The sequence below is a fragment of the Homarus americanus genome, unplaced genomic scaffold, assembly GCF_018991925.1.
Source record: "Homarus americanus isolate GMGI-L3 unplaced genomic scaffold, GMGI_Hamer_2.0 scaffold43075, whole genome shotgun sequence".
NCBI classification, from domain to species: Eukaryota; Metazoa; Arthropoda; class Malacostraca; order Decapoda; family Nephropidae; genus Homarus; species Homarus americanus.
Window position 1 is genome coordinate 550,070 of NW_024756438.1, and position 24,811 is coordinate 574,880.

General features: G+C 46.2%; 3 protein-coding genes across 3 annotated transcripts; all 3 read right to left on the minus strand.

Annotated features, from left to right (window-relative positions):
• Window positions 1-268: 268 nt before the first annotated feature.
• Window positions 269-1,629, minus strand: LOC121856817 (glycine-rich cell wall structural protein-like). The gene is made up of 2 exons (XM_042352543.1): window positions 1,555-1,629; window positions 269-868 (listed from the first exon to the last, which is right to left on the minus strand). Exons 1-2 carry the CDS (start codon window positions 1,627-1,629, stop codon window positions 269-271), a joined length of 675 nt encoding a protein of 224 aa, XP_042208477.1.
• A 3,197-nt stretch (window positions 1,630-4,826) lies between these two features.
• LOC121856798 lies at window positions 4,827-8,480 on the minus strand. Its single transcript, XM_042352512.1, has 4 exons — window positions 8,254-8,480; window positions 7,593-7,846; window positions 7,202-7,395; window positions 4,827-7,048 (listed from the first exon to the last, which is right to left on the minus strand). Exons 1-4 carry the CDS (start codon window positions 8,256-8,258, stop codon window positions 4,979-4,981), a joined length of 2,523 nt encoding a protein of 840 aa, XP_042208446.1. The 5' UTR covers window positions 8,259-8,480; the 3' UTR covers window positions 4,827-4,978.
• LOC121856818 (solute carrier family 22 member 20-like) lies at window positions 8,270-24,811 on the minus strand. Its single transcript, XM_042352544.1, has 7 exons — window positions 24,562-24,811; window positions 21,884-22,041; window positions 19,182-19,379; window positions 15,056-15,159; window positions 14,661-14,787; window positions 12,653-12,849; window positions 8,270-8,486 (listed from the first exon to the last, which is right to left on the minus strand). The coding sequence occupies exons 1-7, from the start codon at window positions 24,809-24,811 to the stop codon at window positions 8,270-8,272; spliced, it is 1,251 nt and encodes a 416-aa protein (XP_042208478.1).

A 24,811-nucleotide genomic window follows, 5' to 3' on the forward strand; every position in this document is an offset into this window, starting at 1 on the left:
GCTGTAGCTGCCCTGTAGTTGGCCGTTCAACATAAACTCAACCCGCTGTACCCCCGGAACAGAAGAGGACAGGTTAGATTCAGCTTTAGGGTGTTGTTGTTGTGTTCAGATGCATTATTTATCACACTGTTTTCTGGTGGACTCTTAAACTATATCATTGTGTCCAGGAAAGTAATCAGTTGTGTTAACGTCTCGCTGAGTCACGTACAGAGGAAGTTATCGTGTGGTGGAAAGTTTACATTGTGTTGTTTGTTTGACCTGGAGTATCTTACCGAGAGAGGTGATTGACCACCGCCGCCGCCGCCTCCAGAGCCACCGCCGCCATGTCCTCCTCCATGCCCGCCACCTTGTCCTCCTCCATGCCCGCCACCTTGTCCTCCTCCATGCCCGCCACCTTGTCCTCCTCCATGCCCGCCACCTTGTCCTCCTCCATGCCGCCACCTTGTCCTCCTCCACCTTGTCCTCCTCCATGCCCGCCACCTTGTCCTCCTCCATGGCCGCCACCTTGTCCTCCTCCATGCCCGCCACCTTGTCCTCCTCCATGCCCGCCACCTTGTCCTCCTCCATGCCCGCCACCTTGTCCTCCTCCATGGCCGCCACCTAGTTCTCCATGGCCGCCACCGTGTCCTCCATGGCCGCCACCTAGTTCTCCATGGCCGCCACCATGGCCGCCACCGTGTCCTCCATGGCCTCCAACGTGTCCTCCTAGTCGTACATGGCTGCCAAGTAATCCCGCACCTGAGCCAAGAATCAACTTGCCAAAGGGTTGAGAAATAACATAGCCTGAGGTCTGGCGGGGAAGCCGGTCAGTCTCAGGCTCTTCCCCAGACGCCCATGTTACCCCCACAACCACCAGCAGTATTGCCAGCTGCGAGAGAGACGAACAGGAGATAAATATTAGTTTTGTCTCGTATGACGTAAAATACACAAAAACAAATACATCACCTAACTAAGCTCTCGAACTTCTGTCTTCATTAATAGGGAAAGATTATGTATACTTATTATAAAAAGGTAAATATTTGTTTAATGAACATAATAATATGTGTGAGGTAATATTGTTATTATTGTTCTCAGTGAAGGACGGTGCTGTACACAACCAGCCATGAGTACAGAGGGTCACTTATATATTCTTAATACTGAAATAAATCCCACACGACCTCACCCGTTTCTAATCTTAAGTTTGATCCAACAGTGACCACAGTTTGTTAATCCTGTCTACTGTATTAAAGTGTGATGGACTCTGGCTTTTTGTGGATAAATTCGACATATACAATTAATAACTATCTAAACATATATATACATTATTTATATCTAATTCAACTGAAAAAAGATATATTATCTATAAACCAGGTTAATATAACAATCATGAGAATAGCACAGCTTTCTCAGAACGACATTTTGAATCCATGTCTCAATATCTAAACCCTTGATCATCACTTTAAAAGATTACTGTAACTGGGAGGTTTTCTTAAGGCTGCGTCACACACTGAAGCACACGTGATCACTGTAGTAAGTCACAAGCACTTGAGACACTTGACACGGTATAGTAAGTACCTTCTCCCTCATGCTGCCTCGTGTTGTCCACTGTCTCTGGAGCTGTGTTGTTTCCTCTTCGGCTTCCAGAGACATACACACCGGGTAGACGGGGTACACGGCTATATATATATACTTACCTGCCGACGAGATGACCCAGTGACTCGGGTGATCAGACGGTCAAGCCCTTCTCCTCGTCACCGCTCAGGTAAATGCCGCCACAACTGACCCTCTGATGACGCGACTCCAAAACAAAAAACAATTGAATAACAAGTCCAGATCAGTGGCGTCGACCTCAGTGGGTGCCAGACGGTCGTTGTCACTCGTTGTTTGCAAGTGTTAGTGGATGACGTATTTTCCTCGTGCGTGCCGGGGAGATCACCGCAACACACTACTTGTTAATAATACATCACTTGAGTGTTGGTAATGTCGTCTTCTGAACCGAAACATTTCCCAAAGGTCAAATAAGTGGGCGGGTGGATCAGGTGGTACTGAGTGCCTCCACCTTATTTCGCGGAAGAATAAAAAACTCTTCTGCTGATTGGAAAATTTTTGCATAACTTGAGGATCATTTACACGAAATGTATATATATATATATATATATATATATATATATATATATATATATATATATATATATATATATATATATATATATATATATATATATATATATATATATATATATATATTACATTGAAGAGTTCTCATCAGTCATAAATACAGAGAATGAGCGGTCTATTCCCCTTCCCCTGCCCCCACCCCACCCACCAACCCCTCCTTCTCACCTCCTCCCCTCCTCCTCCCAGCTTTTAAACAAAAACTTACTCATGGTTTAGTTAGTTGAAGCCGCGAGACTCAGTGGTGAAGGAACAGAAGGGTGGCAAGACTCCCAGTGGTTCGCGAAAACACAAGTCTACAGGGAAAAAAAATACATCGACTATACACTTTCACTTCGTTTTAAAGTTCATGATGTATGTTGTATGCTTACTGCCTGGGTGCTGTTGCTGGTGCCTGACCCCCACCTCAGGGTCCATCATGCCCGCCCGCCCGCCCGTATACTGCCCCGTCCCTCACCACACCCACCCCACCACTCTGCACACCTACCCCACCACACCTGCACCGTCCCTCACCACACCTACCCCACCACTCACTACACCTGCACCCCTCACCACACCTACCACCACACCTGCCCCCCTCCCACCACCCCACCACCACCACACCTGCACCGTCCTCACCACCCACCCCACCACTCACCTGCCCCTGTCCTCACCACACCAACCCCACCACTCACACACCTGCACACCTCACCACACCACACCTTCACCAACCCCATCCCCACCCTCCCTCCCCCACCCCAAAACTTCTATCAATCCCACCCCTACTCAGTACCTTTCCGGTTCCTCATCAATACCGGTCCTGCCACTGACACCCAAATTTCACCCTCCTACGCGTCATCCCCCTCCTTCCCCCCTCCCACGCCAACTACTACACCATCGCAGAATATCATAATCACGGGCCGTGTACCCTAACCAGATGTGCGTGTGTATGTGTGTGTGTGTAAGTAAGTGTATGTGTGTATATATGTGTATGTACAGGTATGTGTGTCCTGCCATTACCACACAAGCACAAAACATACTGACTGCTCAAGCAAAAGTGAACCAACTCCCCAAAAGGTCACAGGTCTTAAACTGGTTCACTTTTCTTCTCTTTCACTGAACCTTAGCTGCGTTAAGTGGAAAAGATGAGAGCTACTTTTTGTCACTTGTACCGTGGAGGGTGTTGACTCTTAACACCCCAGTGGACTTGATCCAACTGTGTTATTACGGAAGTGTGATATTCCGTAAAGGTACCGTAGCTGGTGCACTCAGTTACCTAAGTCATAGTCATGTACAGTCCTTTATGTAGCGTATCGAAGGAAGTTGATATTAACCTAACCAAACTAAACCTAACTTAAAATGTACTAAATTAACCTAATCTAACCTAACTTCAACATACCATTACAACCCAACACACTGTATTTGAGTCTCTTCCACCTGTCATCCACCTGTCACACACACACACACACACCTGTCTATAGTTGTTAATTTAGTGGGTGTCAGTGTCTCGGGTACAGATGGTCTAGTTTAATGGTTTAGAAAGTTGTTAGAAGTGTTTGTTTTTGCGTCATGTGTAAAAATACTTTCCAGGTGAGCCAATTTTTTTTTTTTTGGTCTCCTTAAGGAATTTATATCGAGTTGCTTGAGACCTTAACACTGTCAGAGAAGTCTTTAATGTTTACACCTGTTATGTGTCTAGGTTAGTATACATAGCGAAGATCCTGGCAATAATATGGAGAACATACACACATTCATAAATACATACATACATACATCATACATACACACATACATACATATACATAAATACATACATACATACACGTTTCGGAGTACAACACAAGACAGTCAGGGTTGGAATGTTATAAAATCAATAGTGTAACTGAAATATCCAGTGTTGCTAGTACAATTTATTTACAATCATATGCATTCTGATCAGGTTAGGTTAGGTTAGGTTAGGTCAATCACAGAAGGCAGGCATTGAGCTGACTAACGCTATCAATCACATCCAAGAAGAATCTGTTGTAACTTATTGAAGTGTCTCCTCGAGTCTGAATCACCACTAAAGTATAGCCAATAAAATACTTCAAAGTTCAATGTCACAACTCAGGGACGAAAACGTAAATAATTGAGAAAAAATTCTCGAAAACAGATTTTTTTTTATATAAGCAAAAGTTTTGTTCAGTAATGAAGAAAAATTATTTACTTGTGCATCAGGCATAAATATATAACTAAAGCTACTTCTAACAATCTATATAACCCTAACTATATAAAACTGGGAATATATTATTTTTCACTATAAGAAAGTACCTCGGGAATGAATAGTTTTATTAACATGTAGACGCATCTTATATACGACTTGAGGAACGAGTTTTATGGTGAAGAGATGAAGTATTTTGTGTTCAGGAGTGTGCGAGTTATTTGAGGTGAGTAATGTACTGTGGGACTCTTCTTCCTCTTCTTCTTCTTCCTCTTCCTATTCTTCTTACTCTTCGTCTACCTCTTCCTCATACCCTTCCTCTTCCTTCTCTTGCTTTTCATTTTCATTCTCCTCCTCCTCTCCATCTTTCTTTTATTCTTCCTCTTTCTCCTCATCCTTTCCTTCCCCCTTCAGCTCCCCACCCTTCTCCTCCAGACCTCTCCTCCTCCGTCTCCTCCTGCACTTCCTGCCGGGATGTATTCAATGAGGGGTGTCGAGGCCCTCATACACCGCACCAGAAAAATTATTTTATCCTCGACAAAACTTTCCCTTGAAAACCTCACCAGAAATTCAATAATAACGTTAATATTTTGGTTCACTATGACTCGGTATTGAGGCGACTTTCATTTATTTTCGGGGGGGTAACTAAAGATTTGTTTCATCAAGGTCTGTCATAGTGATTGATTTTCTAAAGACTGTGTCATCTCCTTTGTTGATGTTGGTGGCGTCTGTGTTGCCATCCTGTTTATTCCTGTGCTCGGGGGTGTTGCTTCTGCCGCCCTTCAGTGTCTCAGAGTCCACCTCTGTAGTGACTGTAAACTGTGGGTCAGGTATAAAGGCTCCCTCGGTTTCATTATCTTTATCATTTATATTATCTTTCATATCTTTATCATCCGTTCCATTCTTATCGCCTGTTCCCGCTGTGTAGTGTCTCGGCGTTACTTTACTCGTGTTCTCGTGGGTAGACAGGTTCCCTTCAGTCAGTTTTCGTCGTGTTTGGGGCGCCCCGAGAACACCTGTCGTGGAGACCTGACGTAGAGGACGAAGACCAAACTTCATGGCTGCTATTTTAGTGACACCAACGTCGTATATTGTTCTCAAGGTGTCGTACCTTAGTGTGTGGGTGGTTACCTCTCGTCCTCTTCTCGCTGGTCCTCCTGCAGCTGGTCTTCCTCTCTCTGGTCTTCCTCCCGCTGGTCTTCCTCCCGCTGGTCCTCCTCTCTCTGGTCTTCCTCCCGCTGGTCCTCCTCTCTCTGGTCTTCCTCCCGCTGCTCCTTCTCTCTCTAGTCTTCCTTCCGCTGGTCCTCCTCTCTCTGGTCCTCCTCCCGCTGCTGTTCCTCCTCCTCCCGCTGAACGCCCCCCCGCTGCTTCGTATTCTAGTGTGGAACTCGGGTTGAAAATATTTGTAGTGAAGGAGGGAGCTTCTGAGAGCGAGGAATTCTGTATAAAACTCTGGTCATTCACCTCGATCGTCCCCGTTGACATAGTGCTTGTTTGGGATGATAAGGAGTGTTCATCGTGCTCAAAAGGCTTCACAAAACATCTTTTCGTTCCCTCAGTTACTTCCTCTTGCAGCTGGTCCATTACATTCATTCTTTCTTTGTTCCGGGCAATTCTGATGCATTCTTTCAATACTGACGAAGGGGTAGTGATGCGGGTGTTAGCGGCATCTTCCTCGCCTACGTCGCCCTTCTTATAAAGTGTGGAGTACCTCGACCCCGACACGTCTCCCCTAAAACTGTTCCTGGACATATATTCCTGGATGAGAGTTCTGCAACCCCCGGCAGCGTAGGCGGACGACGAGGAATAATACAGACCTGAGCCTCTTCTTCGATCTGTTGGACTTACTGGCCGCCGGATGTGCTTAAACTGTAGAGAACAAACCGAGATACTCATATCACTCTCCAGAGGACCACTACCCAGCGCCTTTACCTTCGAGGATGATTCGTTGAGTGTTGTGTTGTTGTCTTCGAAACTTGTTTTTGAGTCACTGAGACTCTTTTCTTCCCCGGGAGTTACGTCCGTCTTCCCTGTAGAGTCATCCCCGTGGTGAGAGGAGTCATTTACATTCCTGTTCTCTTCTGTTTTTTTCATGTCATTGTCAGTGTTTTCTTTCGTCTGTAAAGTTTTCTTTACACAGCCGGGAGCCAGCCCGCGGGTCTCGTCTTGACCTCCAGAGTAATTAGAGTCTGTTGTGTCGGAGTTGTTGCCGTTGACTTTACTAACATCCACCAGAGACACGAGCGAGCAGTGGGAGCATGACGACACCAGGGACCCGGAGGATTGCGAGAACATGGTGTTCACTTCCCTCCGGCGAGTCTGTACGTGTGGCATGACCATCAGCTGTGAGGGCCCTGCTCCCTGACCCAGTTTATTCAGCACCTTATGGCCTTGCTCGGAGGCTTTGGGTGCTAACTGGGTGTCCAGATTTCGATCAAGACTTTTAAATTTATCGTCATCGTCGAGGCCAACTTCAGAAACGCTTCTGCTAACGATAAGGCCATCAACCTCCACCCAGTAGGGGCTTCTGCCGTAGCCGAAGTCGCAGTTCTTGAGTACGTCTCCACGGTAGCACAGCCCAACGACCTCTGCCTCGTCCACCACGTCGGGGAGGGTAGTACCAGCAGTCTCTGGCAGAAGCAGTGCCAGTAATGCCGCCACCAAGCATCCCGCTGCTGCCGCCAGCCAGGGCACCGACGGGTAGGTCAGCTCAGCCTGTTTCCAGAGAGAACACGGAGGTAAAATACCAAACAGAAGAGACACAGTGTAAAAAGTGGACAAGAGGCTGAACAATGATTATCATATTATCACCATGACTTAAACAGCAGTTCCTGCCCTGACACTATAAGCTCCGACACCTTCACGTACCACGATAGCCAACAAAGGGGTCAGTATTTCTCCCACGGCAGCGTGGGCGGCACACAGTCCCACAGCGGAGGCTCGTGCTGTGGTAGGCACCACCTCCACGCTCACCACACTCACGCCAACCCTCGCCCCACCTACGATCAGCACGCCTACGAACCTGAGGGCTGTGGTGAGGGCGTCCACGTTCACCCAAGTCTCTGTCAAGATGGAGGCATTAGTCAGAAGGGAACAAAACAGAACTATGAGACAGAACGACTTAAATCTGGAAAATCCTCAAGAGTATTCTGACAAGTGTGTTGAGAATGTATTAGCAGACTTAGTCAATCATTATATAATACAATACTACTGAAGGAAACCTTGATACGATGTCCAACAAAGGTAAAATATTGCTCACCTTTGACCAGCTGTAAGACACAGATGACAGCCAGGGTGAGAGCAGCTGTGAGGAGGAGGTTGAGGACGAGGAAGGCCCTGCGGTATAGGTGTGAGGTGAGGACGGCCGCCAACACCACTGCCCCGGCCTCCACCCCCGCCCCCAGCAGCGACCCCAGGTGACCAGGACCCCCCAGCAGGCTCACCAGCTGTCCAGGACCATCTAGCCCCGCCAACTCACTCCGGAACCCACTGTCTGCCAGCGACACTGCCAACCTGAAGGTGATCACTGACAACAAATCTACTTCTGAAGGGACGCCACTAACCTAACCTAACCTTCAAGAGAGCGATAGGGTGTTTAATAATCAGGTAAAATAAGTTGTGGTTCCTATTCTTCAGGTAATACAAAAGTAACTGCTACATGGATGGAACAGGAAGAGTCGTATATTATTTCATCTCTCTCGAAGCTGCTACGAGAGAAGTAATTTTAACTTTGGTAGAGGAAAAGAATTGTGTCATTAATCTTCGCTACCAAAGTCTTTATAACTTATGATAGTGTGGAAGTGGGGTTGGGTGAGGGGTGTGGGGAGAGGCGTATGGTGAGGGGTGGGGTAGCGGGTGAAGAGTGAGGTGTTATCTAAAGTAGCAGTACTCGAGGTCTTTCTGTACACAACACATCTTACCACATGAACACAACAATCAAGGTGTTTTTTTCCTCAGCCGCGGAGTTTTGAAGAGCGTCAGGAGACTACCCCAGGGGACGTCCAGGTACACGTGGGCGGCCAAGTGGTCCATTTGGGCGTGAGCAGTGGGCGGGAGGGTGAGGAGATTGTGTCGAGCCACCTGGGCGGCCACCTGTCTGGCTCGGCGAGTCTTGCCTCTCGTGAGTAACCATCTGAGGGACTCTGGGATCATCCTGTAGAAGGGAAGTGAGAGAGCTTGGGCGTGACAAACAAGTATACAGACCAACAGAAGCAGACAAACAGACAGACAACAGAGGCAGACAAACAGGATGTTTTGATTTGTAAAACAGGGCAACAAAAATATCATCACCACTCGTCCAGGGGTTCAGTGTACACAACGTAAAGAAAAACAAATGTTGAAGAGTTTGTCAATGTCGCTTTACATATCACCTGACACAAGCTCTCCCACACACCTGTGCCATCCTCCCACCCCGTGCCTCCCATCCCTCCCCACCTGTGCCTCCCATCCTCCTACCTGTGCCTCCCATCCTCCCCCTGCCCCATCCTCCCACCTGTACCTCCCATCCTCCCACCTCCCACCCGTGCCTCCCATCCTCCCACCCTGCCTCCCATCCTCCTGCCTCCCACCTGTGCCTCCCATCCTCCACCCGTGCCTCCCATCCCCACCCGTGCCTCCACCTGTGCCTCCCACCTGTGCCTCTCCATCCTCCCATCCTCCCCGTGCCTGCCTCCCATCCTCCTCGTGCCTGCCTCCCATCCTCCCACCCGTGCTCCCATCCTCCCACCTGTGCCTCCCATCCTCCCACCTGTGCCTCCCATCCTCCCACCTCCCTCCCATCCTCCTACCCGTCCCCATGTCACCCGTGCCTCCCATCCTCCCCACCTGTGCCTCCCACCTGTGCCTCCTCCTCCCACCTGTGCCTCCCATCCTCCCACCTGTGCCTCCCATCCTCCTCCCATCCTCCCCATCCTCCCCACCCGTGCCTCCCCATCCTCCCACCTGTGCCTCCCATCCTCCTACCTGTCCCATCCTCCCACCTGTGCCTCCCATCCTCCTACCCTGTGCCTCCCATCCTCCCACCTGTGCCTCCCCATCCTCCCACCGTGCTCTCCCATCCTCCCACCTGTGCCTCCCATCCTCCTACCTGTGCCTCCCATCCTCCCACCTGTGCCTCCCATCCTCATCCTCCCACCTGCCTCCCACCCTGTGTCCTCCCATCCTCCCACCTGTGCCTCCCATCCCCTCCCACCCGTGCCTCCCATCCTCCCACCCCTCCCACCCACCCGTGCCTCCCATCCTCCCCACCCGTGCCTCCCACCTCCCCCTCCCATCCTGTGCCCCCATCCTCCCACCTGTGCCCTCCCCACCCGTGCCTCCCATCCTCCCACCCGTACCCGTGCCTCCCATCCTCCCCACCCGTGCCTCCCCCTCCCCTGCCCCATCCCCACCGTGCCTCCCATCCTCCCACCTGTGCCTCCCCATCCTCCCACCCTGTGCCTCCCATCCCACCCGTGCCTCCCTCCCACCTGTGCCTCCCACCTGCCTGTGCCCATCCTCCCCATCCCACCCGTGCCTCCCATCCTCCCACCGTGCCTCCCATCCTCCCCATGCCCTCCCATCCTGTGCCTCCCCACCCGTGCCTCCCACCTGTCCCTGCCTCCCATCCTCCCACCTGTGCCTGCCTCCCATCCTCCCACCTGTGCCTCCCATCCTCCCACCGTGCCTCCCATCCTCCCACCCGCCTCCCCCCTCCCATCCTGTGCCTCCCATGCCTCCCACCCATGCTCCCATCCTCCCACCTGTGCCTCCCATCCTCCTACCCGTGCCTCCCATCCTCCCACCCGTGCCTCCCATCCTCCCACCCCTCCCATCCTCCTACCCAGCCTCCCATCCTCCCACCTGTGCATCTCCCATCCTCCCACCCATCCTCCCACCCGTGCCTCCCATCCTCCCACCCGTGCCTCCCATCCTCCCACCTGTGCCTCCCCTCCTCCCTACCCGTGCCTGCCTCCCATCCTGCCTCCATCCTCCCACCTGTGCCTCCCATCCTCCTACCTGTGCCTCCCATCCTCCCCACCGTGCCTCCCTCCCCGTGTGCCTCCCATCCTCCCACCCATGCCTCCCATCCTCCCTCCTGTCCCACCTGTGCCTCCCATCCTCCCACCCGTGCCTCCCATCCTCCTACCTGTGCCTCCCATCCCACCCTCCCCCACCCGTGCCTCCCACCTGTGCCTCCCCCTCCCTCCCACCTGTGCCTCCCATCCTCCCACCCGTGCCTCCCATCCTCCCCACCTGTGCCCTCCCATCCTGCCTCCCAGCCTGTGCCTCCCATCCTCCTCCCACCTGTGCCTCCCATCCTCCCACCTGTCCTCCCACCCGTACCCCTCCCATCCTCCCATCCCTCCCACCGTGCCTCCCATCCTCCCACCGTGCCTCCCATCCTCCCACCTGTGCCTCCCCCACCTGTGCTCCTCCCACCCTCCCATCCCCACCTCCACCCGTGCCTCCCATCCTCCCACCCGTGCCTCCCATCCTCCTACCCGTGCCTCCCATCCTCCCACCCGTGCCTCCCATCCTCATCCCAGGTAGAGAGATGGAGGAATACGATTGGTCAGACATTAGGTCATTAAGGCATTACCTTCAGTTACTTCGTGGACTCATCATCAAGCGATTCGGATTCAAACTAGAGTTGATTGGTGGAGGAGACTTTTGTGCACGATATTACTCTTGGGATTACTATGTGTTAGACCCTGTTAGTGAAATGAGCGCCTAAACCTAACATAACCTCACCTAACCTAACCTAAACCTAACATAACCTCACCTAACCTAACCTAAACCTAACATAACCTAACCTCCATGACTCGACAGGTAATACTGGCTAGTATAAACTTACCTGTCCTTTACGCTACAACTAGGTCACTAGAACTGTACCTGTAGGTGTCAGTCAGGTCAAAAATACCTACAGGTTACAACTGGTTTCTATTCAGGTTAATCCCAGGTCAGTTGTACACCTCTAGGTCACACTCAGGTCCATTGAACTATGCCTACAGGTGCCAGGTCATCATGATTTACAGTTTACTCGTCAATCAAGTTGTTTTTACATGTGTTGACGACAGTATAAGTGAGGTGATTGGGGGCGTGTTCATATTATTGATGGAGGTGTGAGGGAACACGGGTCAGGGGAGGTGTGTGCGTGTGTGTTTTAAGTTAACTCTATAATGTGTGTTTATGGTGGCGTCAATAGGCGAGTGAGTGAGTGGTAGACTGTCTGGTAGATTAACTGGTAGACTGACTGGTAGATTAACTGGTAGACTAACTGGTAAACAAAGTGGTTAAGTGTTCTGATTAAAACTCCCTTATCAGAGGCCCCACAAATATATAAATATAATATAAATAATTCGGTCTCTCTCCTACATAAAGACCAAACCCTAACGCTGGTGATCTTTATAAGTGACCTGTGCTGGAGGACGACAATGACCAAGAGACCGGTGATAAGATAAAATCACTCAATAACAAGTTTTACCAGACCATGACAGAAGGCAGTGAGTCACCTGGAAGGTGCCGTGTGTCGACCTCGCGAGAGTCACAAACAAAGAGTGTGTGTTTTGTGGGTCTGGTGCGGCCCCAGACCTAATAATACCCGGACCTTATATGCCTCAACCTAACCGGTAGGATTGAGGGCCGATAGAGGGAGTTGGTCTTTACGATTGGGTCCTTTTGCGACAGTTGGTTGGATTGGGGTCTATAAGGACTGGGCCTACTGGGATAAGTGCCTATAAGGAGTGGGCCTACTGGGATAAGTGCCTATAAGGACTGGGCCTATTGGGATAAGTGCCTATAAGGACTGGGCCTATTGGGATAAGGGCCTACAAGGAGTGGGCCTACTGGGATACGTGCTTACAAGGAGTGGGGCCTATTAGGTGTTAGGTTCTATCAGCACAAGAGCTCATTTGACCCATCGCCGGCAATAGCCAACTAATCCATTCTCTGAGAAAAAAAATCGACGGTATTTGGGTGTCTAGGAGCAGCTCACATGACCCCAACGCGTTGATTTAATTCTGCCATCTCACTTCTGATAAGGTTCACCACACCTGGGTCACACAGCCTCAAACTAGTATTAATTACAATTTATTTTTTACGAGAACCTGTGTTAATCATCGCCGGCGTCATAAGGTTTACCATCGTCTCTTTCTACTCTTTTCCCGTTTTTGTTATGTTTTCTGTGTTGTCGATTGTGATACCGTATTAACATTTGACTTAGTCGATGCTTAACTTTTTATTACACCCCATTTAATCGGCCGGGGGTTTGTTGAGGCTTATAGCACCAGTATACTGTTCTCTTATAATATAAAATGTTCAGTCGGTCCACAGACTCACCAACAGTAGAGGAGAGATATGAGCAGAGGGAGAGAGACAGCCAATTGGACGGCTCTCCAGTGCTGGACCATGAGGGCCACTAGAGCCCCCATGGCCACACCCAGAGGTCTGGCCATGCCCCCCGCCACTAGGGCCCGACAGCGCCACTTGGGAGGGAAGAGCTCCGCCGCCAAGGTCCAGCTGGTGACGTGAACACCCTGGAGGATCAGAGACAGGAACAACGTAAACAATGATATAGTGAACTTATATGAAGGGCGAAACATTGGGATTTATATAAATAACACAACATATTGATTCAATTAACACGTGGATCCTGGAGACCAAACTTGGGTATTTACATAATATATGGATGTAAAGGTTTATTAGTGACGAAACATCTGGATTTACGCGATACTTTGCGGGGAGAGAGAGAGAGAGAGAGAGTATTAGACATTGTTATTGGAAGATACAGCAACAGGATGGAGGATTATAAGAACTAAGTGGAATGGCTTCTGTTTCTATCGCACCAATGTTCATCGTCAGGACATCCTGGTCTAGAAAAAAAAAACTGTCGCAAACAATAACACCTTCGGCAGCACCTGCGTCAGGAACAATACCAGACGGCTCCTGATGGCGGCTGACAGGTCTCCCCTAGCAACCAGGAAATAACAGATGCAGACGACATTCTTCATCACAGTCAGAGGAAAATAACCCGCATATATTTTCTCAGAGACTAAGTGTATCGTGGTAGGAAGGCGCCTCACACCATCCCATGTTACCTTCCCTCTAAAAAAAAGCCTGGTCTCGTTGGGGGAGGGAGAGACACACACACACAGGTACTCACAATCTATGCTGGAATTCCTAAAGAAGACGAAATAGAGAGAGGAAACGCGGAGAGTATTTCCCGGCGGTGTTGAATATCACCTTTGGGAACTAGAATCTGCAATGTTTTGATTCGGTCGACACAGGCACTAGAGTTTCCGAGTCTCTTTCCCTCTGCAGTGAGCTGGTGGGTACGTACATAACTTCACAGTGAGGCAAGATTTTGTTGTTGTATTTTCTTAACCATTTTCCTAAACCTTTAAGCTTCTCTTACACGACTTTACCCTCTCATGTCTGTCGTTCATTTTGGAGTTTTTTTCTTCATTTTATAGACTCTTAAAAATAAATGAGAGAAAAGTAAAAACAATCGACAAAGATAAAAGGAATTTTCTTTTATATACTCAGATAAGAGAAGGTGGTACGGTGGATGGCTCTCAGGGGTTACGAGCTTAAAGTCCACGCTCCATTCTGCGAGTCAAAGTGTCCTCGAATTTTCCAGCAACAGTTTAGTTTAGATTTTGTCAACATTTAAGTGAATATCATTTGGTCTTTCCAGCGTCCATAAGTTCACCAGGGACTTTTGGTCGAGTAGTCTAGACTCTGATTCTCAAAGACTTCTTGGACACCTCGACTAGTTTTAGTCATTGGTCAACTTACTGTCCAGGTGTTGGCAGGTAGTGTGGCTATATAGATTTGTGTATTAATCAACATATAAACAAACTCACGTCACTGTGTGTATGTACTGTATGTATGTCCATCAGATATATTACATAACACAAAGACATCCCCAATACATTATTACCGAAGTGAAGGAAAGGAATTCAATAATGAACTTTTTTGTGGATCAAAATTGGGGACGTGAGGAGGCCGAGTGGGAACAACACTAACTTTATGACTTCAGGGACTCTCGTTCGATCCCGGGGTAATCTTGTTTATGGAGGCCAATTTTTGTCAGGTTTTCTCTTAATACATTCGGCATTTTCCTCGTGTCATTCACCCTTACCATTCCTCCTCTCATAAGCGTTTGTGTCTTTCCGTGAACCTCGTGAGAAATACTGGAGAAAGGTTACCTGTAATGCAATTAATTAAGGTCAAGGTCGTAGCTTGGATGATGTTGAAGGATGATACTCCCCTCGATGAAGATGAGTTAGAACGATACTCACCTGGACAAGAATGATTTAAGCCGCAGCAGGCGACTACCACTTACCTGAACGAAGATGGCTTGGATGAAACGAAGACTCAGGAACACTATAAGCCTCCTAACGAAGTGGAGAGCGAGACCCAAACACCCTACAGTCGCCACACTCACCACCAGCAGGTTCCTCCGCCCGAATCTGTGTAAATAACTCTTGCTGTGACACGTTCAGCTTCCACTCACATTATATAAACACAAGTCGATAACATAAACTGGATCAAAGTCTCCTGCTAAATCATGTTTGTATTGGTAATCTTAGAATAATGTTTTATGATATCAAAATTCATGAGTTCCTTCATGTATGTATAAGAATAGAAGAAAACTTACAGTATAATGGTCATACATAGTTCATAGAAATCCTAACCTAACCTAACACAAAAAAAAAATACATAGGAAAAATACGTCACCTGTCTGCCAGGAAGCCGAAAATTAATCCACCAATCACGAGGCCGATGAGATATGACGTCATCACCCAGTGCCTGATCCATACACGTTCACACACGAGTCCCCACTGTGAGGGGAGAGAGAGTTTTGTTGAAAGTGACAATTAGATTATAAGACAAGAAAAGTGTAGTTAAGAGTTTAATGGTAAAAATATTATAATGAGACAACTTACCACACACACACACACACCATAAATCAGTAGTTTAAAAGTCGTAAAAATGCCACTTTTGTTATGTGTGTGTGTGTGTGTGTGTGTGTTAGACATAAAAATAGTGAACTAATCCATTGAGTAAGAAATGCTAACCTTTGACCGAGAAAAAAATATAATATCCCGGGTCTTTCTGTATAATAGTGCTAGAAAGGTTTATTATTGGTTATAAACTGATCTAAAAAAAAAAAAACTGCGTAAAAATGATTGAATCTTCCGCTGTTAATCTTTCTGGCATAGATGGAGGAAACTGCTTCATCATGTACTAAATATTTACCCGTTTTGGTTCTCTCGTTTTCAGTTCCCGTCACCCAAAAACTCCCAGAAAAACTTGCTTTAATGGACAACAATCATGATCACACATTCCCCGACTCTACCTTCTACCGGAGCTGACGAGTGTTGATAACTTTCACTCACTCCTGGGGGCCAGATAACACGAACCCCAATTAAAGTAGAACGTTTTACCTTCTCTTGATTTAAATTCCCTGCTTAGTCATCTTATAAACACAAAAACATTCATACCGATGCATAGATAAATTACTTTCCATTATAGCGTTTGGAGATAGTAATAATTAAGTCAGCGTTACGGAAGAAAACGTAGATACAAAACAAACACCCTCTAGCGGAACACCTTAAAAATGAACTCATCGTCCTGTAGGTGGAGCAGCAGCAGAAGTTAGTGTGCAGGTTTATCAGTTCATCTCTTTCCACATACTGCACTTTATTTTAGGTCATAAAGGCAAGACCAGATAAGGTTGAGTGTTTCGGTGGTTAGTGTGAGTGAATAATTCGAGTTAAAGAGACTAGTCAACTAACCTAACCGACCCCTCCCCCCCCCAAGGTAATGTCAAAATGTTTAATTAATTATCAGGTGACATAAGCTAGCAGGATTTTCTCTTCAGGTGATCTCAATTATACCATACGTCATTCACTCAAAACATGTTTACTGTGTTCTGAAACTTCTCGGTTAAAATATCAGGTTCAAGTTCCCTAGCGAGTGGTTCTGTGGACTTCAACTCTTGTCTCTCTTGTGTCAAATAAAAACAAGTAATACTGTAGTAAAATAAACTTGGTAAAAATACTTGATCCTTTGCGTATTGCTCAGTCATAGAGGCCAGCAGTTCTTAATGTATGTACAATACAGTCGGGGGCATGACTTAGCTCGCCTTGGTGAAACAGTACTGAATGGGTTAAGTTATAGTACTGAAAGGGTTAAGTTATAGTACTAAAGGGGTTAAGTTATAGTTCTAAAGGGGTTAAGTTATAGTACTGAAGGGGTTAAGCTATAGTATCTAAAGGGTTAAATTACTCACGGGAATAAGCCTCAGAACTAATTTACCCTGACAGCCATTTAGTGCGGGTGTCAATACTACTTCAGTTTGGGAGGGAACGAACTCCTAACCTCGACTGTGCGAACGAGAGCCTAAGGAGATCTATACATTTCGTTGTTTCACATATTATGGACAGATGCTTCTCTCTCTGGAGGTCTTGTGGAAAGTTACACAATATGAACTCTTAACATGAACAGCACTCTTAATGTTGCTGCCCTCTTGTGTTTCTCGAGTAAAAAGTCGATGGGGATGATTCAGCTCGGTTTTGGACCGGTTTGACTATAAATTTTGCACTGTAAAAGTTCATAGTTTGGTTCTGGGTTAGGTTAGGTTAGGTGTTGAAGGGGTCATGGATAGACACACAGAATAACATGGTTAATTCTACCCTCTAGACTCTACCAAGAACCACAACTCAGACAAAATGTTTCCCTCTCGCCACACTGTTCCTCACCTCGGTAGAAAGCCTGTGTGTTTGGTCCTCCTGGGCGACACGGGTAATGATAAAATCCCCCTCTTCCGGGCTAACTTGTAACTGCTTTACTAGATATTGTCTGGATAGTGTTTGTGCTCTGAGAACTATTGACCTCCTCCTCCTCTCGTCTTTCTTCAACACATGTTAGGTTATGTTCTTCATGGAGAAACAGACACTGACGTTTCATTAACCAAAGAGTATATATTTGGTCTGCGGTGGACGACTGGAGTCAGGACTTACCTCTTATACAATTAATACTCGGCCTCGCTCTCAGGATAAACACCAACCCACCCACCTCCCTCTATAGTTGGGGAAAATAACACTATCGAGTGCAGTATCGGCCACATTGTCTCCTTATGTTTCAAAAAAGAGCTTCGTTAACAGTATGGTTTATAAAAGTGATTATATATCGTAGTTAGCCCCCAGACCCCCAGCATATAAGGTGGGGACGAGACCCAGCAGGCAGGGAAGGAGGTTGTTATTGTTGACAGTGTACACAGTCTCTCACTGTCAGGTTGAAGCCCCGGGATAAGCTCAACCAACTGGGCTTAACCGCGGTCTCCATCACCTGACTCACCTCACGTATGGGATCTCTCATTTTATCGTGTTAAGTTTCTCAACAAGATTATGATTATAACCTAACCTAACCCATCCAATTCTAACCTAACTTATCCTAACCTAAGCCAACCTAACCTAACCACGGCAATAAACTCTCTAAATAGGGATTCCAAACGTAATTAACTCTTCAAGTGACTGTATAGTTTACCGCCGTTCCAGAATTTGACGAAGTTAAGAGAGAGAGAGAGAGAGAGAGAGACTCGCTCCGTCTTGTGGCATTTAACTACACATTACCAAGCTTACCCCAGAACAGGTCCAAGACATATTTCGACAATTTTCTTCTTTTTTTTTAAACTCCCAGCCAACATTAGCCTATATTTAGTCGGTATTGAACTATAGGTAAAAGGCCTGTGTTGCTATAACCTATTGGGTAATGTAAACGTAAGAATGAGTTTGCATCATATCACAATCATTGTGTAAGGTCACTGTGTACGTATCATGACCTTAGGAACAGTGAAACATTAACAGTGACTTAGATTATAACAGACAAGCATTTAGGGGATCAATATAGCAGTGACCTATCATACAGTGAAACCATAGCAGTGAACTGAACATTTGCACTACATCATTGAAGACTAATCAATGTAACATTCAATTGAGATGATAGATTAAACACCATTGCAGCGCTGAGATACGTAGGAGCATTGAGTATATCACAGCTTTCAAGTATATTAATAACACGAGTCGGGGTTCATAGTTATCACTGTAGGAAATTGGATGTAGTATAAACATCGTCTGTAGTATCAGTTACCATTATAACAGAGGAATATAATTATCAGTATCAAATCTTGTTTACAATATAATAAATTTTATCTTTATTGGTGTTAATTGTGAAAAAAATCAAGTTTAGAATTTTAATATATAGTTTTTACTCAATTTTAGTATTTTCATCATTAAATTCTACGAGTATTTACAGAGAATTTGGGAATACTCTGACACACATCGAGAAAGTGTGTTACCGAAGCAAGACGACCATGTAACAATGAATCTAACCGGTTAATGAAAGATCCAGTTCTACTCTGAACAACTTTCCTCCATTCGTCATTTTTCTTATAACTTTTTTGTATTGATGATGACTACCGTAACCGAGTTCTAATTAGACTGTAGGTAACTGGGATTAAAGTGTTTCTGAGTAATAATGAATTAATATTGACTGTCACAAGAGTGTTAGATATAGAAATGGATAGATAAAAGTAGATAATGTATGGCACAGTTAGAGCAAGAGTTCACCAGATGACGGTGCATTTATCGTTTACAATTAGAGAAGGTTGTCCCGAAGGTCACTTGTTCACAACGTACAAGAAATGAACTCATTTGTCTTATCACAGTCACCCTTGTGTGTGTGTGTGTGTGTGTGTCAGTGTGAGCGTGTTTGTGTCTCTAACCATATCATTATTACAATTCCTCTCTCTCTCTCTCTCTCTCTCTCTCTCTCTCTCTCTCTCTCTCTCTCAGTTTACCTCGGCTACGATGCTCCACTCGGCTACATCCAGCGTGAAGACATATCCATACACACACGGCTTGGTGCCTTTGCCGTGGTGCTGTGGGTCACTGTACATCCGACAGCGAGAGTACCCGACCCGAAGTACTCCTGACTGCCTCGGTCCTGCCATCAGAACTGCGGGTAGTGCCTCCTCCTCCTTCCACCCCTCCGGCAGCTGTTAAGGGCATGAAGAAAAGGTTAGGTTAGGTTGGAATGGGACGTTTTGGGGTACATTAGGTTGGATCGGGTTAATATTTACGTATATTAGGTCATAAAAAATAAACATAGAAACCTGTACAATAAAAGCTACTCCCAGATGAACTCTCCGTCCCAGGTTCAGTTAACTGCTCTCCTGATAGCCAAAATATTTTTCAGCAACATTTTTTTATTATTATTCTTTTTCTTGTATACAACCTCGACCCCTAACTTGTTTGCATCGAGCCCAAGAACGAGAAAAATAACAACCCTGTTTTAGTGAGTTTCGTGAGTGTGTATGGTACCAAATAGCAATTACTTTCCCAAAAAAAAAAATAAAGAAATCTAGGCTCTTGCAATAGGAAACGGCTTTTTGTGTGTAGTTCCCGGGAAGATGAAGATTGACGTAGAGGAAAACACTCAAACTAGGAGTGAGGGTAGTGGTGGTGGTGTTTTCCTGAGGCTGGTGGATGCCGTTCTGAGACTTGTAATTCCTTAGGTTTTAGGTATCAGATTAATTTTTTTTCTTTTTTGGTCTATAAAAAAGTTGTAGAAAGTTGTGAATTATAACATTGATACAACATGACGATAGTTATTGAAAGGTAAATAGGATATAAAGAAAACCTATTGATTTTTTCCTTTGTTGATATTGTTATTTAGTTTAGTCTCCCACATCACCAGTTACTCATGAGTTCCTTCACATCACCAGTCACTCACAAGTTCACTCACCAAAGACAAAAACAAGGTAGTGTTAGGCAAGACAATATTCTTTAAAAAACCTAAAAAAAAAAAAAACTACCCTAATATTTTTTTCTTGGATCAAAGCAACTAATTAATTTTCCCTTCGTTTTATCTTCCCAGGATGAACAAGATTATCCCCCCTTTACCTCCTTACAATAACACGGGGGAAAAAAAAAACCCCACACATCAGGTGACGTCAGTAGGCATAGAGAGACCCTACGTGATGAAGACTTCACCTCATCTCTCACACATAGAACAGACAACGAACTCATTATAACCAAGGTCCCAAGGTAGTTAGTCTTAGCGTTAAGTTTTATGAAAGAAAAAAAAAATATTCGAAGAGAAATTCACGCCCCAAAAGACTGATCCTAGATTAAAGGTAGTTGAGAGTTAATGAGGGGAGGTTACCTGTTTATAGAAGATGAATTTACCTTAATGAGATATTCGGGTGGTCTTAGGTTAGGTTAGGATAGGTTAGGTTAGGATAGGTTAGGATAGGTTAGGTTAGGTTAGGATAGGTTAGGTTAGGATAGATTAGGATAGGTTAGGTTAGGCTAATGAGTGATCGTGTATATTATTTTATCCTCCCTCATTCTCTCCCCCACACAATGTCTCTCACTTACTCTCTCCCTCACCACCTGCTTCCCTCGTTCTCTCCCCTACTCTCTCACTCTCTCCCTCCTTCACCTTCCCTACCTCCTCCCTCGTTCTCTATCTCCTTACCCTTCCTCCCGCCATCGTCCATGACACCTACCCCCACCACCACTACCCCACCACTATCACCTCACACCCCACCACTACCAACCACTACTACCACCACCACCACCACCTACCCCCCACTACCACCCCCACCACTACCACCCACCACTACCACCACCACTACCCACACCACTACCACCATCACTACTACCCCCACCACTACCCACATTACTACAACCACCACTACCACCACCACTACTACCACCACCACTACCCCAACTACTACCCACACCACTACCACACCACTACCACCCCCACTACCACCATCACTACTTCCCCCACCACCATTACCACCTTTCACCTGACTGCTCTAATAATTCCCTCATATCCAGTAAAATAACCCATAATAATCAAGGTTTAAACGACATTATTGGGGACAGGCGATAATTTACATGTCAAAATACGACTTGAATTTCAAATTGCTTAAAGTTGGAAGCGAAAGTAACCCAAGATAATATTGTTTTTCTTCCCCTTTTGAGTTTACAACATAACTGAGTCTCCTTGTGATCATAGGTAAATGTGAGGTCATTAGTGTTAGAGAATATTGAAGATTAATTATACCTGTTTCATGTGTAGATTCCTTTGCACATTAAATATATGGTTATTTAGGTGAAATTATAAAACAAAATCACTAAATACTTAGATACAGAGAGGAAGAATTTGAGATATAAGAAAGTATAGGAGAGAAACTGATAATAATTGAATATAAATAATGGTGAAAATAAATTAATTATATGTGATAGAGACGATGAATAATAATAATGAGTTTCATCTAAACTTGATTCTTTGCTTAACCTTTGATGTGAGATTTTTCATTGAATTAATCAGATGCAAATTGATGAATCTTCAGTTTATTTGTTAATTATAACAGACAGACAGAGACAAAACGCAGACAGACAGACAGACACACACCCAGAAGACAGATTGACAGACAGACAAAACGCAGACAGACAGACAGAGACACAAACAGTAACTTTAACTAACCTTACAGTGGTGAGGTGGTGTGGCGAGGTAGTAGTTGTGGAGGTGGTGGTTAAGGGCGACATACATAAAGCAGGATGACAGCAGAAGAAACACTAAGAACTGGTACCTGCTGCCCAGACGCTCCAGCAGGCCGTCAACACTCACCACCATCCTCACACCTGGAGAGTCAAGCAGGTAGGTTAGGTTAGGTCCTATAAATCCCCCAAGTTATCCTATCCTAACCTAACCTAACCTAACTACAAAGGAAATAATATAATGTAATCTGTCAGGTTATATGAGGCGTTTAGCTGCCACCACGCTTTCCACGCCCTACATGTATCATTCACTCCTCTCTAAGTGTCAATTACGTCTCTTATATGTCACCCACGCCTTTTTATTCACCACCCACGCTTTCTACTCACCACCCAAACCTTCTGTTCACCATCCACTCCTATCTGCCCCCACGCCTTCTACCTGCCCCCACGCCTTTGACTCACCATACACGCATTCCAGTTGCCACCAACGTCGAGTGTGTCTCCTAACGCCTTCTCACACACCTCACACCACTCAGCCCCTCAAGCACCGCCCACATCCTCTACTTACCGACTAATGAGAAAGTGGGAGAGGGAGAGACAGAGGGAGGGAGGGAGGGAGGGAGGGAGGGAGGGAGGGGAGGAGGGAGGAGGGAGGGAGGGAGGAGGAGAGACGGAGGAGGGAGGGATAGAGGAGGGAGGGAGGGATGGAGAGAGGGAGGGATAGAGGGAGGAATACTGACTGACTGTATGAACAACATTAGCGTCGTAACTGTTTGAGTCGCGACTGGTTCATCTCACTGTTCATAAATAAACTACAATTAAACACAAATAGAAACTAACATTAAAATATTATAACAAATTATAACAATTTATATACCCTCGAGGAGGTCAGTCTCAATGGAGGACCTTTTTTTTATACTCTGGAGAAGAAACTTCTCCTTCAGGAACTGTGGACGAGCGGTAGTAACCATCGCCTGTGTGTTGGAGTGACGCTGCCTCGTAAGACTTCCTCCCTCCAACCCCGTGTTTGGTCGTCAAGGGAACCAGACAGTCATCACACACTGGCTGGGTTGTTAGGTCATCAGGTGGCTGTGTGTGTCAGTCTGGAGCGAGAGGTTATGGCAAGTCTGGTCAGGGTTTACACCTACCCCCGTGGCGTCCATTGTAGCATCGAGGAGGGAAGGGAGGGAGTGAGGAAGGAGTAGGTAAGGGAGAGTACGGAAGAAGGGAGAGATGGAGGCTGAGAAGGAAGGGAGATTATGTGTATGTGTGTGTGTGTGTGTGTTTTCTCTGGTTCTCATTCGTCATAACCTAACCTAACCAAACACATCCTTGTATTTTCGTGTCAGTTAGTGTAGTTCAGTAAACACCCCAAAACACTCGACTATTTTTCGCTGTGATGTGAGACCTGTACACAACACACCTGTAGATAATTCTTGAAAGTGGCGCGGTTTCTTGGGCCAGCTAATGGAATCTAATCGGCAAGAGCGGCATTACTGTTCAGGGGAGACCAAAGCATTATGTCTCATGCAGCCAAACATGAGGTTATATTATTTCAAGAGCAAGTAAGGAGCCAGTATGGAGTCAGTGAAGGGGATTATATCAGGATCTTTATTCGTTGGTTTGAGTAAAATGTTTGGCAATAGATATATTTAGTAATGATATAATGTAATAACGTAATATAATAAGGTAAAATAGACAGGGATTTTATATCGTTATTTTATCTGTCGAGAGAATTTTGTTTGTTTTTGTATTTTATTTCCTTCCCACAAATTCTCTTCCAACTCTTCCATCCCACACACACATAGTATACCCCCCATTTATCTCGTTGTGTCCAGGTAATTCAACCACCGTAACGAGCCTAGATGAGCAATTAGGAGCTTAATTCACTCTCCTCTCTGGGAATAATCAAGCACATAATAATGGGTCCACAGGGAAGAGTTACCTGGGCGGGAGAAGAGAATTTAGTGGTAAGAAAAGATGACTAATAAGGTGCTGCCAGGTGAGGGTTACTGTGTGTGAGAGAGAGAGAGATCCTCCTCCTCCTTACTCCCCCTATGCCACCGCCTCCTCCAGTCGTCTTCTTGTTCCTCCTCTCTTCCTTCTTTCCTTCCTCCCTCAATCGTCTTCTTCCCTCAGTCCTCCTCTCTCACTCCTCCTCTTCCTCCCTCTAGAGAAAAATTGACCTTGATGACATCATAAAGGTCAACACGTCTATCTTGACTTGTTCCTCGTTCGTTCCCGACAGGTCACGATAGCTGTGGCGACCTGCCCTCTCGTTAACCGTAATGACCGCCCTCTCAATCACACACACACACGACAAAAAGGGATAATGGGCATCTACTCAGGTCATAAATCGAGCTTCTCCAGTGACAAAGATCCTGTCTCTGGAACACTTGGGAAACTCATCACAGGAAAACGGGGGAAACATTATACAAGAAAATGACATTATTGTATTTCCCGATGTTGAACGTTTAGGGAAATCACACTGGGTTAGGTCAGGTTAGGTTAGGTTTGTTTGATTAGGAATGAAATGAGGAACTGTTGTCGTTACCTTGATGTCGTCAGCGTCGTAATTGCTGTTTGTACGTTTCGCGGTACTTACGGGACACACACACACATGAACCTATCGCCACCACTATCACAACCACCAGTCACGCATACCATTAACAGCAGCAGTAGAGTCAGCAAAAACAGCAGTATAGTCAGTAACAGCAGCAGTAGAGTCAGTAACAGTAGAGTCAGTAACAGTAGAGTCAGTAGCAGCAGTATCGGGTCGGAAGTCATCGAGTGTTACCAGCTGGAGCGAACGGTGCTTAGTGCAAGTGTGGGCGGAGTCGGGTGCAAGTCCATTCCACCCCATCCACACCCACGCCCATCCTTGTTCAGGTTCATACTCGTTTCCTGCACGCAT

Excerpts from the sequence above, each read along its gene's own strand:
- LOC121856818 (XM_042352544.1), bottom strand. The coding sequence starts at position 24,811 with ATGCGTGCAGGAAACGAGTATGAACCTGAACAAGGATGGGCGTGGGTG. Across the intron at positions 22,042-24,561 it reads CTCTACTGCTGCTGTTAATG|GTGTGAGGATGGTGGTGAGT; the intron begins GTATGCGTGACT and ends TTGACTCTCCAG. Across the intron at positions 15,160-19,181 it reads AGTGGAGCATCGTAGCCGAG|TGGGGACTCGTGTGTGAACG; the intron begins GTAAACTGAGAG and ends CTCCCCTCACAG.
- LOC121856817 (XM_042352543.1), bottom strand. The coding sequence starts at position 1,629 with ATGTCTCTGGAAGCCGAAGAGGAAACAACACAGCTCCAGAGACAGTGG. Across the intron at positions 869-1,554 it reads GAGGCAGCATGAGGGAGAAG|CTGGCAATACTGCTGGTGGT; the intron begins GTACTTACTATA and ends TCTCTCTCGCAG.
- LOC121856798 (XM_042352512.1), bottom strand. Across the intron at positions 7,396-7,592 it reads TGTCTTACAGCTGGTCAAAG|AGACTTGGGTGAACGTGGAC; the intron begins GTGAGCAATATT and ends CCATCTTGACAG. Across the intron at positions 7,049-7,201 it reads CCCCTTTGTTGGCTATCGTG|GCTGAGCTGACCTACCCGTC; the intron begins GTACGTGAAGGT and ends CTCTGGAAACAG.